Below are 17965 nucleotides of genomic sequence, written 5' to 3' on the forward strand. Positions count from 1 at the left end.
AAATTTGGGTCATGACTCTCCCCAGAGTATTAGACATCCTGGCCCTTACTTCTGTCACAGTCATCCATATCCTTACTGATTTTCTGCCTGCTTGCTTTGTCAATTACTAACAGAGGAATGTTGAAGTCTCTAGCTATAACAGTGGGTTTGTCTGTTTCTCCTTTTAGTTCTTCCCTCATGTACTTTAATACTGTTTTTTAAGTGTATATGTGTTTAGAATTGTTAATGTCTTCTTGGAGAATTAACCTCTTTATCATTATGTAATGCCCCTCTTTATTCCTGATAATTTTCCTTGTTCTGAAGTCAGCTGTACCTGAAATTAATACAGCTACTCTAGCTTTCTTTTGATTAGTGTTAGCAAGATACATACAGATTTCTCTATCCCTTCATTTTTAACCTGAGTCTTTATATTTAAAGTAGGTTCCTTGTAGACAACACTGAATTGGGTCTTGTTTTCTCTTGATCCACTCTGATAATCACTGCCTTTTAATTGGTATATTTATACCATTCATGTTTAAAATAATTATTGATATGGTTGGATTAATATCTACCATAGTTGTAACTATTCTCTATTTGTTGCATTTGTTCATTATTTTTTCCCCTTTACTTTTTTGCCTTCTCTGGTTTTAATATATGATGAAAATAGAATGATTCTTTTTTGGGCTGTATTGAGTGTACTGATGATAGCCAATCAAAGCCATTCTTCATTTTTGTTACACTTTTGATTTCTAGCATTTCCTTTTGATTCATCTGGAGAGTTTCCATCTCTCTGCTTACAGCATCTATCTGTTCTTGATGCTGTCTCCTTTTTCCATTAAAGTTCATGATATATTGTAGTTAAATTTCTTGTCTGATAATGCTAACATCTGTATTATATCTGAGTATAGTTCTGATGCTTCGTCTCTTCAGACTATATTTTTTTCTCTTTTGCATGTCTTGTAATTTTTTCCCAAAGCTGGACATGTTGTATCAGTCTGTGGGAACTGAGGTAAATAGAGTTATATGGAGTTTTATAGTAAAGACTTATGCTAATCTATGAGGTTGGATGTATTTAATGTTTCTTGTGGCTCTAAGTGCCAGGAGCTTCAAATTTCTCTATTGTTATTCTTTTTGTCTCTTTTCTTAACTCTGTCTTCCCTAAGTACTCCTTCTCAGAGAGAATCTGTGTCTTGCAGCTCTTCACCTGTAACTCACTGTTATTATACTGGAGTCCTGTTGCTGTGGTGGTAGGGTGTTGGGAAGGGAAATGCTTTGTAATCTTTTGAAGAAATCTCGGTCTTTAAGTGGGCCTTGCCCTGGGGCTATGGCCTTCACAGATATTTCTCCAGTGGTATAGTTTTCTTCCCTTGCCTTCTACTCCTTTTCCTGGCTGCAGCATCTATTTCCTTAAATTCCTGACACCTGTGAACTCCCCATCTTCAACTTATCTGAGACAGAAAAGCTATAGGGGCTTCTGTGGGAAGGAGAAACTTAGGATAAAGTTTTAGAATTGTGCTCTGACAAAGTCCTCTTCCCTAGAGTGTAGCCCTTCGTTATGGAGAAGACGGGTGAATTTCAGGAGGATGACTTCTCTTCCACTTCTTGCCAGATCTTTTCCTTGGGTATCTGGTGGGGTTTCTGGAGGGGAAGCTTAAGAAAGTATAAGCTCCCTCATCCCTCAGAGACTGTAACCCACTCTCCTGTTACTCCACCCTAAGGTTCGTGCACTTGGTCAAAATTACCAATTAAGTGTTTCTACCAGTGACATCTGTTCCAGGTAAGCAGATCGTTTCTTTGTATCTATGGACGTGACTGCCTCTGCAGATTTTGGGATGTCAGTTTGCCCCATGACCTCAGTTCTCCGGTGTGCTCAAGAAAAATCATTTATTTTCAGTTTGTCTAGAGTTTTCCTTTTGTAAGGATGGGGATGACAACTTCCAAGCTCTTTACATGTTGAAACTGAAAGCTTCAGCTTACTCTGCTACTAACTGAAATGTTATTTCAAGGCCATCCAACACAAGGAGCCATGCCTTACTTGTCTGTTTCTCTATTTCATGGGGGCAGTCTGGGGTAGTTATTTTTTAATGATTCTTTCGAAGTCTGCTGGACTCCTCTGCTTGTTTGTTAGATTATGTGATGTATCAGTTTTTCATTGGTGAAAAGCAGCACTGTTGAGTAGAACTTCTCTGGTGATGAAAATGTTACCTGTTCTCTCTATTACAGAAACATGGGGCTATTGAGCATTTGAAAAGTGGCTAGTGCAAGTGAGGAAATGAATTTCTCATCTTAGCTAATTTAAATTTAAATCAGATAGCGCCACATCGCTAGTGGCTTCTGAATTGGACAGTGTAGGTCTAAGGCTTTAGAAGTGTAGATGATGGATGATCAGATATGCTATTTTAAAATTCTCCTTGGGTAATTCAAAGTAACAACACAGACTAATGTAATATTACATCATCTGGGAGCATGAGGCCATGTCAACAAAGCTTCTGGTTAGTAAAAGGCAGTCACTGATGGTAAAGGCACTTTTTATAAAAGGAGATGGTAATGTGGAATGTGTCAGCTGAGTGACTAAGGTGGTTAGTCGTCTCCCCTAGGAATCCCCAGGAGCTTGTATTCTTGCCCCAGACAAACACGTGTGCATTCAGTGCAGCTGCCGGGAGATTTGTGTGGCTTTAGGCATGCTGCACTTTACAATTTGTTTACACACATTGTGTCTCCTTCTCTCTTCCAACACCATGATGATGATATTGCCGATCCAGTTTTATGGGTGAGGAAATTAAGACCCCAGAGAGGATAAATGACTTTATCATGGACACTTTGATGGTTCATAGCGTCAAACACAGAACTTCAGGGCTCTGAAACAATGCTGATTCCACCGTTCCAAAATCAGTACTCACTAACCTTCGCTCCAGCTCGACTTCACCTCTAACTGCACCTGACATCAGTCAGTAGTCGAAACTGAACAGTAGCTTCCAGGGCCCTCCCCATGGACCCTTCACCTCTGGCAACCACAGAGCTGGGCCCTTGTCTCAGAAACACAGCATGTAGCTCCTATTTGTACCTGCTCTGCCTTCTGGTCTGATGTAAATTATGTTTCTGCAACAGCAAATGGCAGGTGGCCCTGTGTGGGAAGCTTCTGGAAGGAAGGAAGCTTTGGGAATCATACAGTGATGGTAGCAACACCATCCACACTGTATATGTGTGAAGTGGGGGCTCTCTCTCTCCCTCATCTCTGAGCATCTTTTCTTCTACTCAGCCCCTTTCTCCTAAACTCCAGCTCCTGGAGACAGACAGCAGGGACAGGTCCCTCTGTTCAATACGCATGCGTTAAACTGCCAGCTTCAAGGTTCAGGCTTAAACAGTATCCTTTGCATACTAGCTATGACAACATCACCCAGAATTAACGGCTGAACAAATAACTCTTTCACCCTGCTGTATATGTTGTCCAGGTTTCAACTGAGAGAGAAATGGCATTTTTAGGTTTAGTCCTGGCAGCTAATTACTAGGATGCTTTATATCAGTGGTTCTCAAACTGTGGTCCTTGGACCAGCAGGTACAGCATCACCTTGTGAACCTGTTTGAAATGCATGTTCTCAGGCCCCACTCCAGACCCAAAGAATTGGAAACTCTGGGGTGAGATCTGAAATCTGTTTGGACAAGCCCTCCATGGGATGTCCACTCAAGGTGAGGAACCACTGCTTCAGAGTATGGAGGCAGTTAAATGGTACTAGTTAGTCAGGATACACAAAGGCTCTTCTTCAGGTCCACCAATTCACTGATCTAGTCAGCATGGCTCTCAGACCAGCAGCAGCAGCAGAGCTGGGAGTGTGTTCAAAATGCAGGAGCTCAGGCCTATTGTCTCAGACCTATTGAATCAGAATATGAACATTAATAAAATTCCCAGGAAATTTGAAAGCATATTCAAATTTGAGAAGAATTGCTCATCTTCTCTTAACCTGAGGTTAGTTTCATGTGAAGAGTTTAGGTGTAGAGAATCAGGAAGGCTGAGACGTTTTCTTTGGTGGATTCGATTTTGATCCTAAATAATTGTAGATTTCTTTCCTAACCCTTTGAAAAGAAATTGTAGAAAAGGGAAGATGGGGAAATGCACTGACCTAAATGGCTAAAACCCGTAGTCAGCAAAATTTTCCATTTCACAGTTTCAAAGGGCTTCAGAATTATCACTTTGCCTGGTTCTCCTGGTCTCTGGCCATTCTGACACACTCCTCCCTTTGAAGTGCTTGCAGATCTACTTATGTGAGCAAGATCCCAGGGAAGCACTGTAGTCATGTAAATTAAGTGAGAGGGGAGAGTTACTGACTCTCTCACCTATGTTTCGGGACAATCCCTTTCTAGCATGCGGCCTGTGAAAAATAGTGAAGAGAACCTTGACACAGGACCCCTCAGCCTCCCAGAGGTTTTCATTCCAAAGGTACTTCTGGACAGGAAGTGAATGCTTCCTTTTTGTGCAAAGCCCTGGCAAGCGTGAAGAAGAGGTTCTGAGCCCTGAGAAACCACCTCAATGAGCTGAGATGCAATCTGCCCATCTCCACTGACAGGCTCTGCCCACCAGCGAACTTAGGAGCTGTATGCTCAGCATACGATGAATCCAATCATGTGTAATGACTCAGATGGAGTCGTTAAAGACCAACAAATTGCCAGTGTGAGTATTGAGAATGTAGATTGAGCACCCATTATTGCCTCTTGGATCAAAGGAAAAAAATGCCTATGTGAATTTACTCAACAGGCAATAATGGCTCTGAAAGAGCTGGCATATATGCAGAAATAACAGCCATTTTCAAAGTAAATACAAATGATGGTAACACACTTACAGAAGGAAATGGTTATGCAGTGCCTTCACATACGTTATTGCACCGCACCCTTCACCTTGAGCGGGTGTGCAGGATGCTGTTACACTCACTGCAGATAGGAACCTGCTTCTCACGGATGTTAGGCTACTTCCGCAAAGTCACAATCTTTAGGAGAAATGGGATTTGAGCTTGGCTTTCCAGCTCCAGTGCTCTGTTCACAACAGCCAGATCTGAGCCCTGCTCCTCAATGTTGTGCTCCACTGACCAGCAGCATCATCAGAGAGCTTGTCAGAAATGCTGAACTGCAGCTCCTACCCCAGGCTGAATCAGAATCTGTATTTTCACGAGATGCCCAGGTGCTGTGTGGGCATAAAGCATCTAAGAGCAGCCAGTCTTTACTCAATATGACTACTTGCCTACATGCTGTACCACAACTAGAATAAAAACAGGAGACAACAATGCAGAACCCAAAAGTTAAGGTACTGAGCATCTGAAAAAAATTTTTGAGCATTTATGCTAGCTGTTTAGTAGAGATGCATTTTTTATTGAGACAGTTATAAGAAACTGACAAAGCCATGGTATTTAACAAATTTGTGGAGCCCATGAAGAATGGGCAAAGGAATCTCGAATGCTGAGAAATGAACAGTTCTAGTGAGATGGTTGGATAGTATCACTGACTCAATGGATGTGAATTTGAGCAAACTCCGGGAGATAGTGAAGGACAGGGAAGCCTGGTGTGCTGCAGTCCATGGTGTCACAGAGTCAGACGTGCCTTAGCAACTGAACAACAAGTGTGTCTGTTAAACTCACCAGAGATACACTGATTTTGTACCAGCATCATTTTTTAAGTTTATCTCTAAGAACAAGTCTTTCTCTTACCCTGGGCTCCCTCTTGAAAAATGAAAGGCTGAAGGACATCACAACAGTGATCTCTTGAACTCTGATGCTAATAGCTGTGAAAACCACTTGTCCTTGATTTAAAAAAAAATGTGTTTCATGTTTACATTTCAGTATGGGTTTGGCCAGTGGTTTTTGAGACTTCACTTTATGCAAGTAAGGATGTGTGTAGTGGACAGCTGACTTTGAGGGTGTTTGTTGGGAACTGCAGAGTGCTCTGCTTTCCCAAATGGGAATGGACCCCTGGAGACCAAGGTCAAGTTTACACCTTGCCAAACTACTTGAAGCGAAAGAGGTGTTCAGGGTTTGGGCTTGGTTTTTCTTTATATGAGTTTCTCCTCATATAAAGTAAGTGTCAGCAGATCCTGAGGCAGAATGTATGCTTATTGCTTATCATCAAGTTTGAAACCAAAATTTATCAAGGATGAGAAATAAAGACAGATCTGAAAAAATCACATGGCCATGCTATCTGGCAAAATTATATTTGAGCAAAATAAATGAATAGGGAAGGCATATCACATTCTATATCCTTTGAGCCGTCAAGCAGCAACAATTTATTAAGCACCTGCTGCACACTCCATGTTATACTGGTTTCTAGGAGAGATTTGGGTGTATAAGACATGGTGCTACCCTTGAAGAGCTTTATGATGTTGCTTAAGAGAAAGTATCACATGACATTACAGCAAATTATATGAAAGAAAGTGAAAGTCACTCAGTCATGTCTGGCTCTTTGTGACCCCATGGACTATACAGTCCATGGAATTCTCCAGGCCAGAATACTGGAGTGGGTAGCCTTTCCCTTGTCTAGGGGATCTTCCCAACCCAGGGATCGAACCCAGGTCTCCCACACTGCAGGCAGATTCTTTACCAGGTGAGCCACAAGGGAAGCCCAAGAATACTGGAATGGGTAGCCTGTCCCTTCTCCAGGGGATCTTCCTGACCTAGGAATTGAACCAGGGTCTCCTGCATTGCAGACAGATTCTTTACCAACTGAGTTATCAGGGAAACAAATTATATAATACTATCTAATTAAGCATTAAAGAATGTGGATATAACTGAAAGACAGATGGATTTAAGGGAGGGAGGGAGCCCTGAATTTGGGAAGGCCTCATAAAGTAGGCATGTAAGTCTGACCTCATGATAAGGAGTGAATGCATTTCTAGGGGAGAGAACAAGGTAGGTACATGTGTGAAGAAGGGGACTGTGGGAGGGAAAGAGGGGCTGGACACCGGCCACTCAAGTGTGGGGGCCTGCCTTATAAAACCACACATCCAGGTAGTGTCCAGGTCCAGCCTGGAATCCTCTTTACCACCATCCAGTGGCAAAACTGAAAACGGCAGTTACCTATCAAAATTCAGGAATAAGTGAACAGCTATGCTAGATGATTCTTGCCCAGAAGCGAGGAACACCCCTTAGCAATGCAGGCCCTACACTCCTGGCTGTCTGTCTCTAGATGGGTGGAGATGCTCTCGGAGTCCCACCCACATTCTCTCCTCTCACTCACCTCTACAGGTCAAGGCCACTCACCGGGAACGCCCGCAGCTCTTTGCCTGTGCCTTGGTTAAAGCGTCTGCCTGCAATGCGGGAGATCTGGGTTCGACCCCTGGGTCAGGAAGATCCCCTGGGGAAGGAAATGGCAACCCACTCCAGTATTCTTGCCTGGAGAATCCCATGGACAGAGGAGCCTGGTGGGCTACAGCTCACAGGGTCATAAAGAGTCAGACATGACTGAGCGACTTCACTTTCACTTTCTTTTCACTTTCATAAAAGAGCAACCACAAAAACAATTCTGATTACAGGGACACATGTGGCATCTGGGATCGCTAGAGACTATTTCATGTCCCAGATCAACTAATGGTGGCTGGAGACGTGGCTGGGGATGGGGGGTGGGGGGCAGTGGTGAACAGCCGGGTCCTTTACCCATAGCTGGGATAAGTTGTACAGAAGTTATCCAGCATCTCCCAGAGTTCCCCAGTGAGGCTGGGCACCAGGTGCTCACAGTGGATGCTTGTTTGAGAACACTCCCTTGGACTGGCTTCCCGCTACTCTCTACTTCATGTCCTCACTTCTTTGCCAATGTTTTGGGATATCACATCCCAAGGCAGCACTCCAGTCCTCACCTTGACCATATCTGAAGCCCACAGGGTAAACCTAAAGTAGAAGACCTAACAAAGAGGCTCATTCAAAATACCCAAAACAATATTCTCAGGAGGACTTCTTAGAGAGCACGAAGATAAAAATAGCTTCCCTGTTCCCTCACTGCCTTCTTTTGTTCAAAATATGACTTCTGGAGTCGAAGGTATGACATATTATTCAGGGCTTCCCATATGAAATAACAACTGGTGTTGATTTCCTTTTTTTTTTTTTTTTTTTGTCTTTTAAAGGTTAGAGATTACTCACCTCCCCTGCTGGTCATTAAATCAGTCTGGCAGGATTCCTCGGAAGTTCTGTGGCCTTCCGGGCATGTGGCGGCAGCACAGGCAGGGCTGCAGACAGGCCTGCTTGCTGTGATGTGCTAGCAAGCAGGTGACTTCAAAGGTCTGCTTCAAGCCTATCTCAGGTATCACTTGGGGCTCACACTGAGCCCCAAAGTCAGGTACCAGATGGCGTATACCACAGAGTCACAGCTGATTAGATCCCCGAGCTCGTGTGCCAGGGATGCTGCAACCTCTCAGGCAGGAAGCAAATAACTTCTGTTAGCTTTCTTCTCCTTCTCTTAGTTATTATCACAGGAAGTCACCGGCTAAATGCTCAGCTGCTATAGTAGGGTTGTAAGTCTGGTGAATCCTGAGAGGTTCAGTCTTTGTGTTCGTTAAAAAAAAAAAAGCCTCCTTCTCTAACTCTAATGTGGCATCTGTCAAGATACTCTGAGCCATTAAAAAGGTGGGCTTCCTCTCACATGACAGCTTTATATTTAAATTCCAGTTTAAATTAGCAGTTTACCCAAAGTTTGGCCCCAGTGCTTATCTACACAGGAGAGTAAAAGATGGCACCTCAAATCTAAATGAGACAAACAGCGTGGGCACTGGAGGATGCTATTCACACACATGACATGTGCTTAGAAATCAGACAACCCTAGAATGACACTGAACTTGGATTTTTCGGATGCACCTTCTATGAAATGCAAAGAGAATGAAACGAGATCTCACCCTCCCCTTACTTTGCTCCTGGTGCAGCCGACACACACACACACCACTCTTTCAAGCCTGGCCTCAGTCTTCTCTAAGAGTACTTGCCACTTGGGTCACTCATTGAAGGGACTTGGGTTACCCAAAGCATCATAGTACCTGTCACCAGACAAAGCACCCCGAGATTCTAAGAGCACATTCCAGTGTCAATGGAGATGACCTTTAAGGTGCCTTCCAAACCCAAGGGTCTTCCATCTCTGTCCTCTGGATACAAGCCCTTCCTTTGTCACTTAATGTTCAGCAAAGCAAAGCAGCTAGGCCAGGCAATAAAGTGCCGCCTTCTGCCTCCTCGGCAGGTCACTGCTCACAGTGGGAGCTTACGTACCATCAGGAGAAGCCGGGCCTAGTGGGTGACGGCCAGGACTGGGGCCCAGGCCTGCCAGTAATAGACACTCTGACCAGTCTCAAGGCCAGCTTTACCATTCAGGCAGTTAGACTGTATTCAGTTTCCTGGGTTCCTCTGGAGTGGAATTTGGACCATAAAGGACAGAGCTGTACGATGGCAAGAGAGCTGTCTCTTGGGGAATGTTAACGCTGGCAAATCTGGTCTTTGCCTCACCACCCATACGAGCATGTCCTCAGAGGTTGTACTATTTGTCCCCAGTCAAACTTCTATAAAATTTTTGGATGTGAACGTCTCTTTGGCATTTTTTCATTTTACATAATCAATGCAGATGAAAAAATCCTGACAGAACAAAAGAAATATACAAATGAACCCTTTCAGGCAGGACTTGGGACCAAATCATTCTTTGCTGTGGGAAGTGGTGGGGGGCTATTCTGCACTCAGAGGATGTTTAACAGCATCCATGACCTCCACCCACTAAACACCAGGAGCAAGTCACCCCTAGATGTGAGCTAAAATGTCTCCAACCATTGCTAAATGTCCCCTGCAGGGCACAGTCCCCCCTGGTTCAGAACCACTGCCTTAGAGATGATTTAACAGCATTAACTTCTGAAATTGTTCCAGTCAGGGAGATTTGGAATACAGTATAGAAGGTTTGGAATACAGTAGAGGAACTTCTTTATGTAAATATTATAAGTAAATATTTTAGGCTTTGAGAGACATGGGCTATCTCTGTCTCATATTATTCTTTGTTTTTGTTACAATTTTTTAAAAATGTAAAAATGCCTAAGCTCAAAAAAAGGCTGGCATTTGCCAATCCTTAGACTGGAGAGAAAGAAATGATGGCGCTTCCTGTAATGATTGAAAGTGCTGAGACAGTATTTGGAAAAACTGAGATCTTGATCCAGCTACCAGGTCTCTGTGACCCTGAGCTAGCAGTTGTGCTGCCCTTCATGGAAAGCTTGAGTTAAAGAGTTCCAAGTTAAATTCTATTAATCTCATTTCACAACTTTTTTCTCCTTAGTATATTTAAACATAAAAAGTTTACATAACATAGACACTCGATATTTGAACAAAATGAGATTCCCCGGTAACAGAAAGAATGTCTGCAGAGTGAGTACGTGACCTCCCCTTGGTTTGGAGTCAAACAGCCTATGAGGTTCTTCTGAAGAAGAGGACAAGATGTGAAGGAGATGCCCCTACCCAATCTCAAAATTGAGATGGTTTTTGATATGACTACACAGGTGATCTTGGAAAAAGAGAAAGGAAGGATGGTATCTAGGAAGAAGAAAAGCCTTAGAAGCTGCCTATAAAGTTGTAAACATAAAAATGTCATTTTGAAAATACCTTTCAGAGTAGTTCTGGTGGCGTTTTCTTTGCCCATCACGTAAACATATGAGCAGATGGGGGCAGATCCCTTAGACAGTTATTGAAGGTCTGTCATGTGCTGGGGACTGTGTTAGTGAGCACTGGGGTTCAATCCACCCTGACCTGGCCTGTGGACAGCACTCAAACAGGAAATCGCTGTTCAATCATCCAGAGATTTTTCCCCTAAAATATTCTCTTTGTATATTGCTAATGATAAACGTATTACTTTGGGCACGTGGACTTTGTATTAGTGGATTTCCATTGACACGGGGCAGTGTCAGTCAAGAGAATGTCCTTATGATTCTACTGTTGCTGTTAGATGGGGATGAGATTTTGATCAAATATATTTGGATACCAGAAATGTACATTTTAAATCACTCAAGGAGTTTAGTATATGATAGTGAGAAAAGCAGTGGGCTGGGAGTCAAAACCCTGGGTCACAGTCCTGGTTCTGTCCTTAGTTTTTTATTTTTTCTATAGTATGTCAGTTAATTTCTAAGGAGCAGTTTTCTCAACTGTATAATGGAACCACACCATTTTTTCTGCCTGCCTACCCTTTGGTGTTTGCTGTATTTAAATGTATTACAGGTTTATAACTAAGCTGTTATAAAGGTGATATCATTATTAGAAGGAGTAAGCTGAACTGGTTCTTTACACAGATGATCCTGGAAGAAATCAAGTACTGTCGTAGTCACAGCCAGATCAGTTATCAACTAGGTCTTGCTCACACTTCACTTTAGGTGATCAGAAAGAAGCATGTCCATATAAGCCTGTGAGGCACTACTCTGAAATTTGCTCTGAGATGAACATCCTGGATTTTCTGTTAAGATATAATAATGAGCTAAATTTAATCTTCTAGCAAAAATGAAGACTTTTGAAGATCAACATGTATTTAAAAGGGTTCAAAAATTAATGGCTGGCCTCTTACCAGCATTATCAGGCCCCCCCTACTTTCACCCCAAATTACATCTTTGCTTTGTATCCTTCAGAGGAAACCATTGCTAGGGAGAATCCCTCTTCTTGTAGTTTGTGATCAGATTCTACACTGCAGAGGTCAGTGGTCAGTGTATGGCAGTCATGTCACTTGCACGAATTTGAGAAAGCTCCTCCAAGGCAGATGAGCTGAGTTTGCAAATGTGGATTATTATTTTTTTTTCTGTGATACTCCCAATTATATTGGGTTGGCCAAAAAGTTCATTTGGGTTTTCTTGTAGTAGCATGCTGAAAACCCAAATGAACTTTTGGGCCAGCCCAATATTTTAAAAAACATCAAACGGGTGTTCACTGTTTGTCATCATCCCTTCCTCAGTCTGTTTTGGATCAGAAAGTAGCTGGACTAATATTCCAAGCAGGCTCGCCTTCATTGCATAGGTACACGCCCAGAGCCTGAGGAGGAGTACGTGACATAACCCTGGGAGCTACTTCTTCAGTTTTGTCATGGGGCCTGGGAAAGCCTCAAAGCCTGGTTCTGCTTTGTCCACTTTACTTCCCCTGTGATGTGATAAAACAGGCAGGGGCCAGCTGGTGGTGTGTACAATGTTAAGTGTCAGGTCTCCTTGATGGCAGCAACAAAGTATCAGAGAAACACCAGAAAGGGTAGAAAATGGTGACTCTCACTCCTAACACCTTTTGTAAAGGACTAATCTTTCATGTCTCTCGTAGAAAAAGAGAGGAAGAAAGTCAGTGCTTGTTCCTACACTTTACATTACCATGACTACCAGGGGTCCATTTTTCTGGCCCCCGGCTCCACACCTACCACATAGAGAGGTTGGATATAAGAAGAAAACAATGGATATATAAAATTGAAGGCAATTCCCTCAGTTGCCCGAGTCTGGGTTTTCATAAGCTCTGTGAATTCACTTTCACCAGAGAGCCATCAGCTAGAAATGAGTTCTCACCACTAGTCTACTTGGATTGATCTTCCCCAGAAACCTACAGCATGAAAAAACACCCAATTTCTTAAAACAATTCACTCACAAGACCGCAGTCCTTTAAAGTTGCCCTTTAGGTATGAAGCAAAGCCAGCCTCCCTGTCTCTCCACTCCCAACTTTCTCGTCTAATACGGTTTTCTGTCCTGAACAGATCAAAATCAAATCCGAGAGAAACAATCCAGTTGAAAAGAGATCTGACGTGCCTGTTGATGTCTCATTAACCTTGAGAGTGAACGTAACTGGTGACTGCCCATCACAGTTGCGTGACGGATTGTTAGGGGAAATAAAGAGCCAGTGGAACCATCACCTCAAAAAATAAAAACGAAGAGAAACATCATTTAAATAGATCATATATCAAAAAATGGAGCAGTTTTCTAACTGTCAGGACTGGCTAAAGTATAGTTTCCTTAAGCCTATGGTGAAATTATTACATATTTTCTGGGAAAAGCATTTGTAGCAGTATTTATGTGTGTGTCAAAATACATTAACTGAAGCATGGGGGGGGAACACTTTGATGTTGGGAGTGTAATCATCAGAAAAGCAAACAACTCAGGATTGATGTTACTAAGGTTCTGTGATGAGTGTGTGTGATGATGTGTGTGTCGTTAAAAATATCACAAGCCACCCAATGTGGGAAGGTCCTAATTCCCTTGAGTCTCTACTCAGATTCCCCTCACTACTAATTACTGATTGATGTCAACAAAAGACGGTGGAAAACTATAGAGGAAAAAGAGCTTGTCTCTAGGGGGTTACCTGCAGAGGGAAAGAGAAGAAAGGAAAGAGTTCCCTGGGCTCACTGGCTGACTCCTGGTGGGAGAAGTAGATTAGAAATCTACCCAGCCTCCAATCCTAGATCTGGACCCACACAAGACCAGCACCTTCCACCCCTCCACCCCAGGGCTCCAGCTGGACTGGTTCCTGTGTGCCCTCCCCAGAGGAGGACCTTCAGTAAACAAGACCCAGAATCCCCACCAGGACTGGGATGGAACATTCTAACCTATCTTGGCTTTTCTTTCCTAAGGTCTTCACTTTTCCATCTCTAGTCCTCACTCTTCTGCTTTTCTTGGGAACTTCCTGAAAGTTATCACCACTGACCTCACTTTTTACACCAAATTCTCACCTAGGGCTGTGGCACAACCTGTTTCTTCCAGTGTCACCCTTTAAGCAGCTGCTCGGCTTACTGTGCTCTTGTCATGGCCACGCAGCCCTGGCTTCTGTCCTTACTCTTTTGCTCTGACCCTCACCCTCACCCCCAAACGCACCCACATACAAGTGAACCAGTGAACCACCTACCCCCTTTCCCAGAGAACTTTTTGCATCTTGAAGGAGGGGAGCTACTGTGAAATATGAACCGACTGCGAATTACAAACATCATTTCCCACTCGGGAAAACAGATGGCCACCTCGCCCGGGGAAGAGGGGAAGAGGGCAGCCCCTGCTTTCTGGGAACACACTTCTTCTTTACCATCCCGCTTCACATTCCTCGGCCCACTCACAGCCCCTCGGAGCAGCCTTTTCCAAGACACTCCACTCCCCGACTGGAGCAAGGAAGAAGAAACGAGGACAGGGGAGCAGGCTCTCTGAATCCGCCCCCCGCCCCCCTCCCAGAGAGTATTTTGTTTTCAAGTAGCAGGACTTTCTAGAATGTCTTCTCTAGTTGGGCTCCTTCTGGCCCAGTTACCCCACAGCCTCCCCGCCCCCAGGACCACTGCATCCAAAACAAGCGCACCGATCACAGCACGGTGGCCGCCGCCGCCCCAACTGTTGCAGCGACTGCTGGGGTGGCGGCGACGGCGGCCAGGGCCGGGCCGGGCCCGGACACTACCCGTCCGGGAGGCTGGGAGGCTCCGGGCGGCCTTCGAGGGGCGCGAGGTGCAGCAGAGCCCCTGCGGCAGTCGCCTGGGATGGGAGAGGCGGCGCTCTCAGCCCGGACCCCTGCGCACAGCCAGCCCCACCGCGGCAGCGGCGCCGGCAGAGGCTGCCCGCGCCCGCCCCCCTCTCACCTTTAAGATCAGGTCGGTGTGATGCTGGTCCAGCATGTTGGCTTTCTGGAAGGAGGTGACGATGACCCGGCCGTAGCGCCCAGGGGTCTGCAGGTCCGAGTACAGCCGGTGCTTGGAGCGGTTGACCGGGAAGAGGCTGTTGACGAGGTTGCGCTCGATCTTGGCGAGGCTGTGCTGGGGCGCCAGCAGGTGCTCCACGCTCTCCTCGACCTGGTAGCGGCTGAAGCTGGCGCCGAGCAGGATGGAGATGAGCACCGGCGCCGAGGCGAAGAAGACAGGGTGACTGGCAATGAAGTGGCCGAGCCGGGAGAAACACGTCCTCAAGCCCCTGTGTAGAACCTGCCGCAGCATCCTAGAGCAGAGCGGGCGCGGGAGGAGGGCGAGGCGCACGCTCGGCGCGGGCTCGGGCGGCGGCGGCGGCGGCGGCGGCGGTGGTGGCGCCCGCGGCGGCGACGGCGGCGGCGGCGGCGGCGGCGGAGGCGAGACCCGGTGCTCTCCCGGAGCCGCGGCACCACCATCGGGGAGTCCCGCGCCGCGCCTCGGGAGGGTCCCCTCGGGCCGGAGACACGCCCTCCTGCCCGCGGCCGCGCCCGCCCGGAGAGCCCCCCAGCTTGGCGGCCTCCGCGCCGCCCCCACCCCGCCCTACCCCGTGCGCCCTCCCCACCCCCCGCCGCCTCCCCGCCCGAGGGGCTCCGCGCGGCGGGGCAGCGTCCCGGCTCAGCGCGGGAGGGGCCCGGGGCGGCCCCCGCGGCGCGTCATGACCCCACTCACCCGACCCCCGAAGCCAACGACGGGGTGGCGCGGGGAGCGGCGGCGGCGCTATCGCGGGGAGACTCTGCGCGCCAGCCTAGGAACACGAGGACGGAGAATTCCAGGCTACACCCAGTCCCCTCCCCTCCCAGCACTCCCCTCCCCTGGCCCGGCCCGCCGCGCGCGCCCTCCCCTCCCCTGTCCTCCTCCGGGGAGACCCAGAGACGAATAAAGAAATGGCCCTGATTTTCCAAACAAAAAGTAAAGAGTTGTCCCGGGGGGCGTCGGGCGGACGGGCTCAGAGCCGAATCCCCCCCAGAGGCGGAAAGGAGGAGGCTGAAGACTGCGTGCGCCCCGGCTCTCGCCAGGCTCAGGTGGTGGCGCGCACTGGCTGGTGCGGAGAGGGGGTGGGGAGCGAAGACGCTCGAACGTGGAAATCACGCCTCCTCTCAAGTAAGAGCCATTTAAAATATCCCCAACACTGCAGCTTCCGCGGGACCAGAGTCCGCTTGTGCGTCTGGGACACGTCCACTCCGAAGGCGCCTGTAGAGAGTCTACTCGTTTTCCATGAGGGTCTCTCCAGAGTGGGTTAGACAGTTCTGCTGTGCGCCCCTCAACCTCCCCACCCCGACCCCAGTAATAAAAGTGGCTGATAATGGTGTTCAGTCCGTGGAGCCGCCGGTCGCCAGGGCTCTGGTGCTACCGGACTCCCGCCTCTCCGCACTGCCTCCTCCTCCTCTCTTTGTCGTCACTGGCGGGTCTGGGGGAACTGGCGGGGCTGGAGCGGGCGCCCCTGCGGGCGTAGAGTGTTTGTGAACAGCTGGTCAGGGAGTCAGTAGCGTTACTTCCCTTCTCTCCTCCACCCTGCCCTCTCCTCCTCAAATGCGAGAGTGTGGGAGTGGGGGACACCTTATCTCAGACATGGAGAGCTCTGGTCTCCGAGAGTGCTGAGCCGCAGGGGGCGCGGGGGAACCCGGGGCGGGGGGGCCGCCGACAGCTCGGCAAAGTTGGGCGTGTGCTTGTGCGCGCCAGGCGTGAGCTAGCAGGCGGCCACGGTGGTTCCCCTCGCACACCCCCTCCAGAGAATTCCCCGAGAAGGCGGGCGCCGGCTTCGGGCCCGGGATAGACCTGCGGCGGCGGCGGGAACGGCCACGCACAGGTACAATTTAGCGCGGTTTGTTGCGCGCTCCAAGCCGCGGGATCCATCCATTGCCACGCAGACCGAGCGTGTCTGGGCCACTGAGGCGCTCTGTCCAGCTAGGGGGGTGGGGACCGGGGCGCGGAGAGGGGTCCCCGGGCTTCGCGCTCTGAGCGCTCGGTCTTCTCATCCCACGCCTCCAGTCTTTCCCGCTTGGCCTCTTGGTGCCAAGGGTCTAGCGAAAGGCGGCGGTGACAGGAGGCGCGGTCCCTGGAGTGTGGCCCGCACTATTGAGCATGGACATGCATATTAATCAAAGCTGAAGGAAGACGGGATGGGGAGAGGAGGACGAGGAAGAGGAAGAAGCCGGAGAGAGAGAGAGAGGAGAAAGAAAAGAGGGACAGGGGAACGGATGGGAGAACGCGACTGAGGGAGGTATTTCCCTAACGTTCCCATCGCAGATTTCCCAATGCCTAGCGGCCCTCCACTTCTCCAACTGAACTTGGGAACTTGCACGTTAGAAACAGGAAGTCGTGGGCCGGGAAATCCTCCTTTTTTTGGTTCCTCTCCTCCCTTCCCCCACTCCAGACCCTCCAATCTATATTCCCTCAGCAACACCTGCAGCGGCAGGGCTGCCTACCCCGGGGGCGCACCGGCTCAGCTCAGCCTGCGCTCCCGGGGTCCTCCTGCCTAGCCAGACTCCCGTCCACTTTCTCAGCTTAGCCTCACTCTTCCCCACACCGCTCTCTGTTTCCAAAGGCTCCCTCCGGTTCACCGCTCTCGATTTCCAAAGGTTCCCTCTGGCAGCTTCCAGCTGACATCGCCCCCCCCCCTCCCCCCGCCACGCACCCTTCAACCCCGAACTGCCATTCCCGGGAGGGGCTAGAAATTCCCCTGCAACACTCCACTTGTGCCCTTCCCCCATCATCTTAATTTCTGCCCGCGGAGACGCCGCGGCTCTGCAGCGCTTTGCTGATTCACGATGATCGCGGAGGGAAAAGCCTCATTGACTTGTGCCCCTGCAAGCGGCGACTCGAGCGCGAGCGGCTGCGAGGGCACACGTTTTGGGAAACCACCCACCACTGCGCAGCCGAGGTGCTAAATGGCAGGGAGGCTGCCTCTCGTGGCTCTCGGCCGGGGCAGACGGAAAGAAGGAAAGGGCCGGGGGAGTGGGGTGGGGGGTGGGGGTGCGATGGCAGCGGGAATGACTGCGAGCCCAGTTCTTTGCGGCCGAGCCAGCGGCAGCTGGTGGGTGGGCACCTCTCAGGAGGCCTAAAGTCGGTCTCTGCGCGGGGAGCAAACAAAGATGTTTCGTGTGCTCTGCCGCCAGCGCAGTGAGAGAAGGGAAAGCAGCCGACAGGTCTGATCGGGAACCTTTAACATTTCCACAGAGCTCTTTTCATTGTGAAGTCTTTGTCCCTCCCAATGGTTCCCGCCTAACCTCGGTTCACTGCCCTCCCTAGAATTTTCAGCCCTTTCATGTAAGCCCTCACGCAGGCTGCAGTGCTGGCGTCCCGCTCTCAGTGCCTGGGCTGCGTCCTAGAGCGGGACAAA

The 17965-nt window shown here is 48.3% G+C and overlaps 1 protein-coding gene across 1 annotated transcript in view; it reads right to left on the reverse strand.

The window, feature by feature from the left end:
- The window catches only part of PTCHD1 (patched domain containing 1), a 53112-nt gene extending 38238 nt beyond the window's left edge, over positions 1 to 14874 (reverse strand). The window contains exon 1 of the mRNA NM_001192881.1: positions 14524 to 14874. Within this exon, the coding sequence (NP_001179810.1) occupies positions 14524 to 14874 (351 nt within the window). The remainder of the gene's footprint in view (positions 1 to 14523) is intronic.
- Positions 14875 to 17965: the final 3091 nt, after the last annotated feature.

Source organism: Bos taurus, chromosome X (genome assembly GCF_002263795.3).
Source record: "Bos taurus isolate L1 Dominette 01449 registration number 42190680 breed Hereford chromosome X, ARS-UCD2.0, whole genome shotgun sequence".
Classification (NCBI taxonomy): domain Eukaryota; kingdom Metazoa; phylum Chordata; class Mammalia; order Artiodactyla; family Bovidae; genus Bos; species Bos taurus.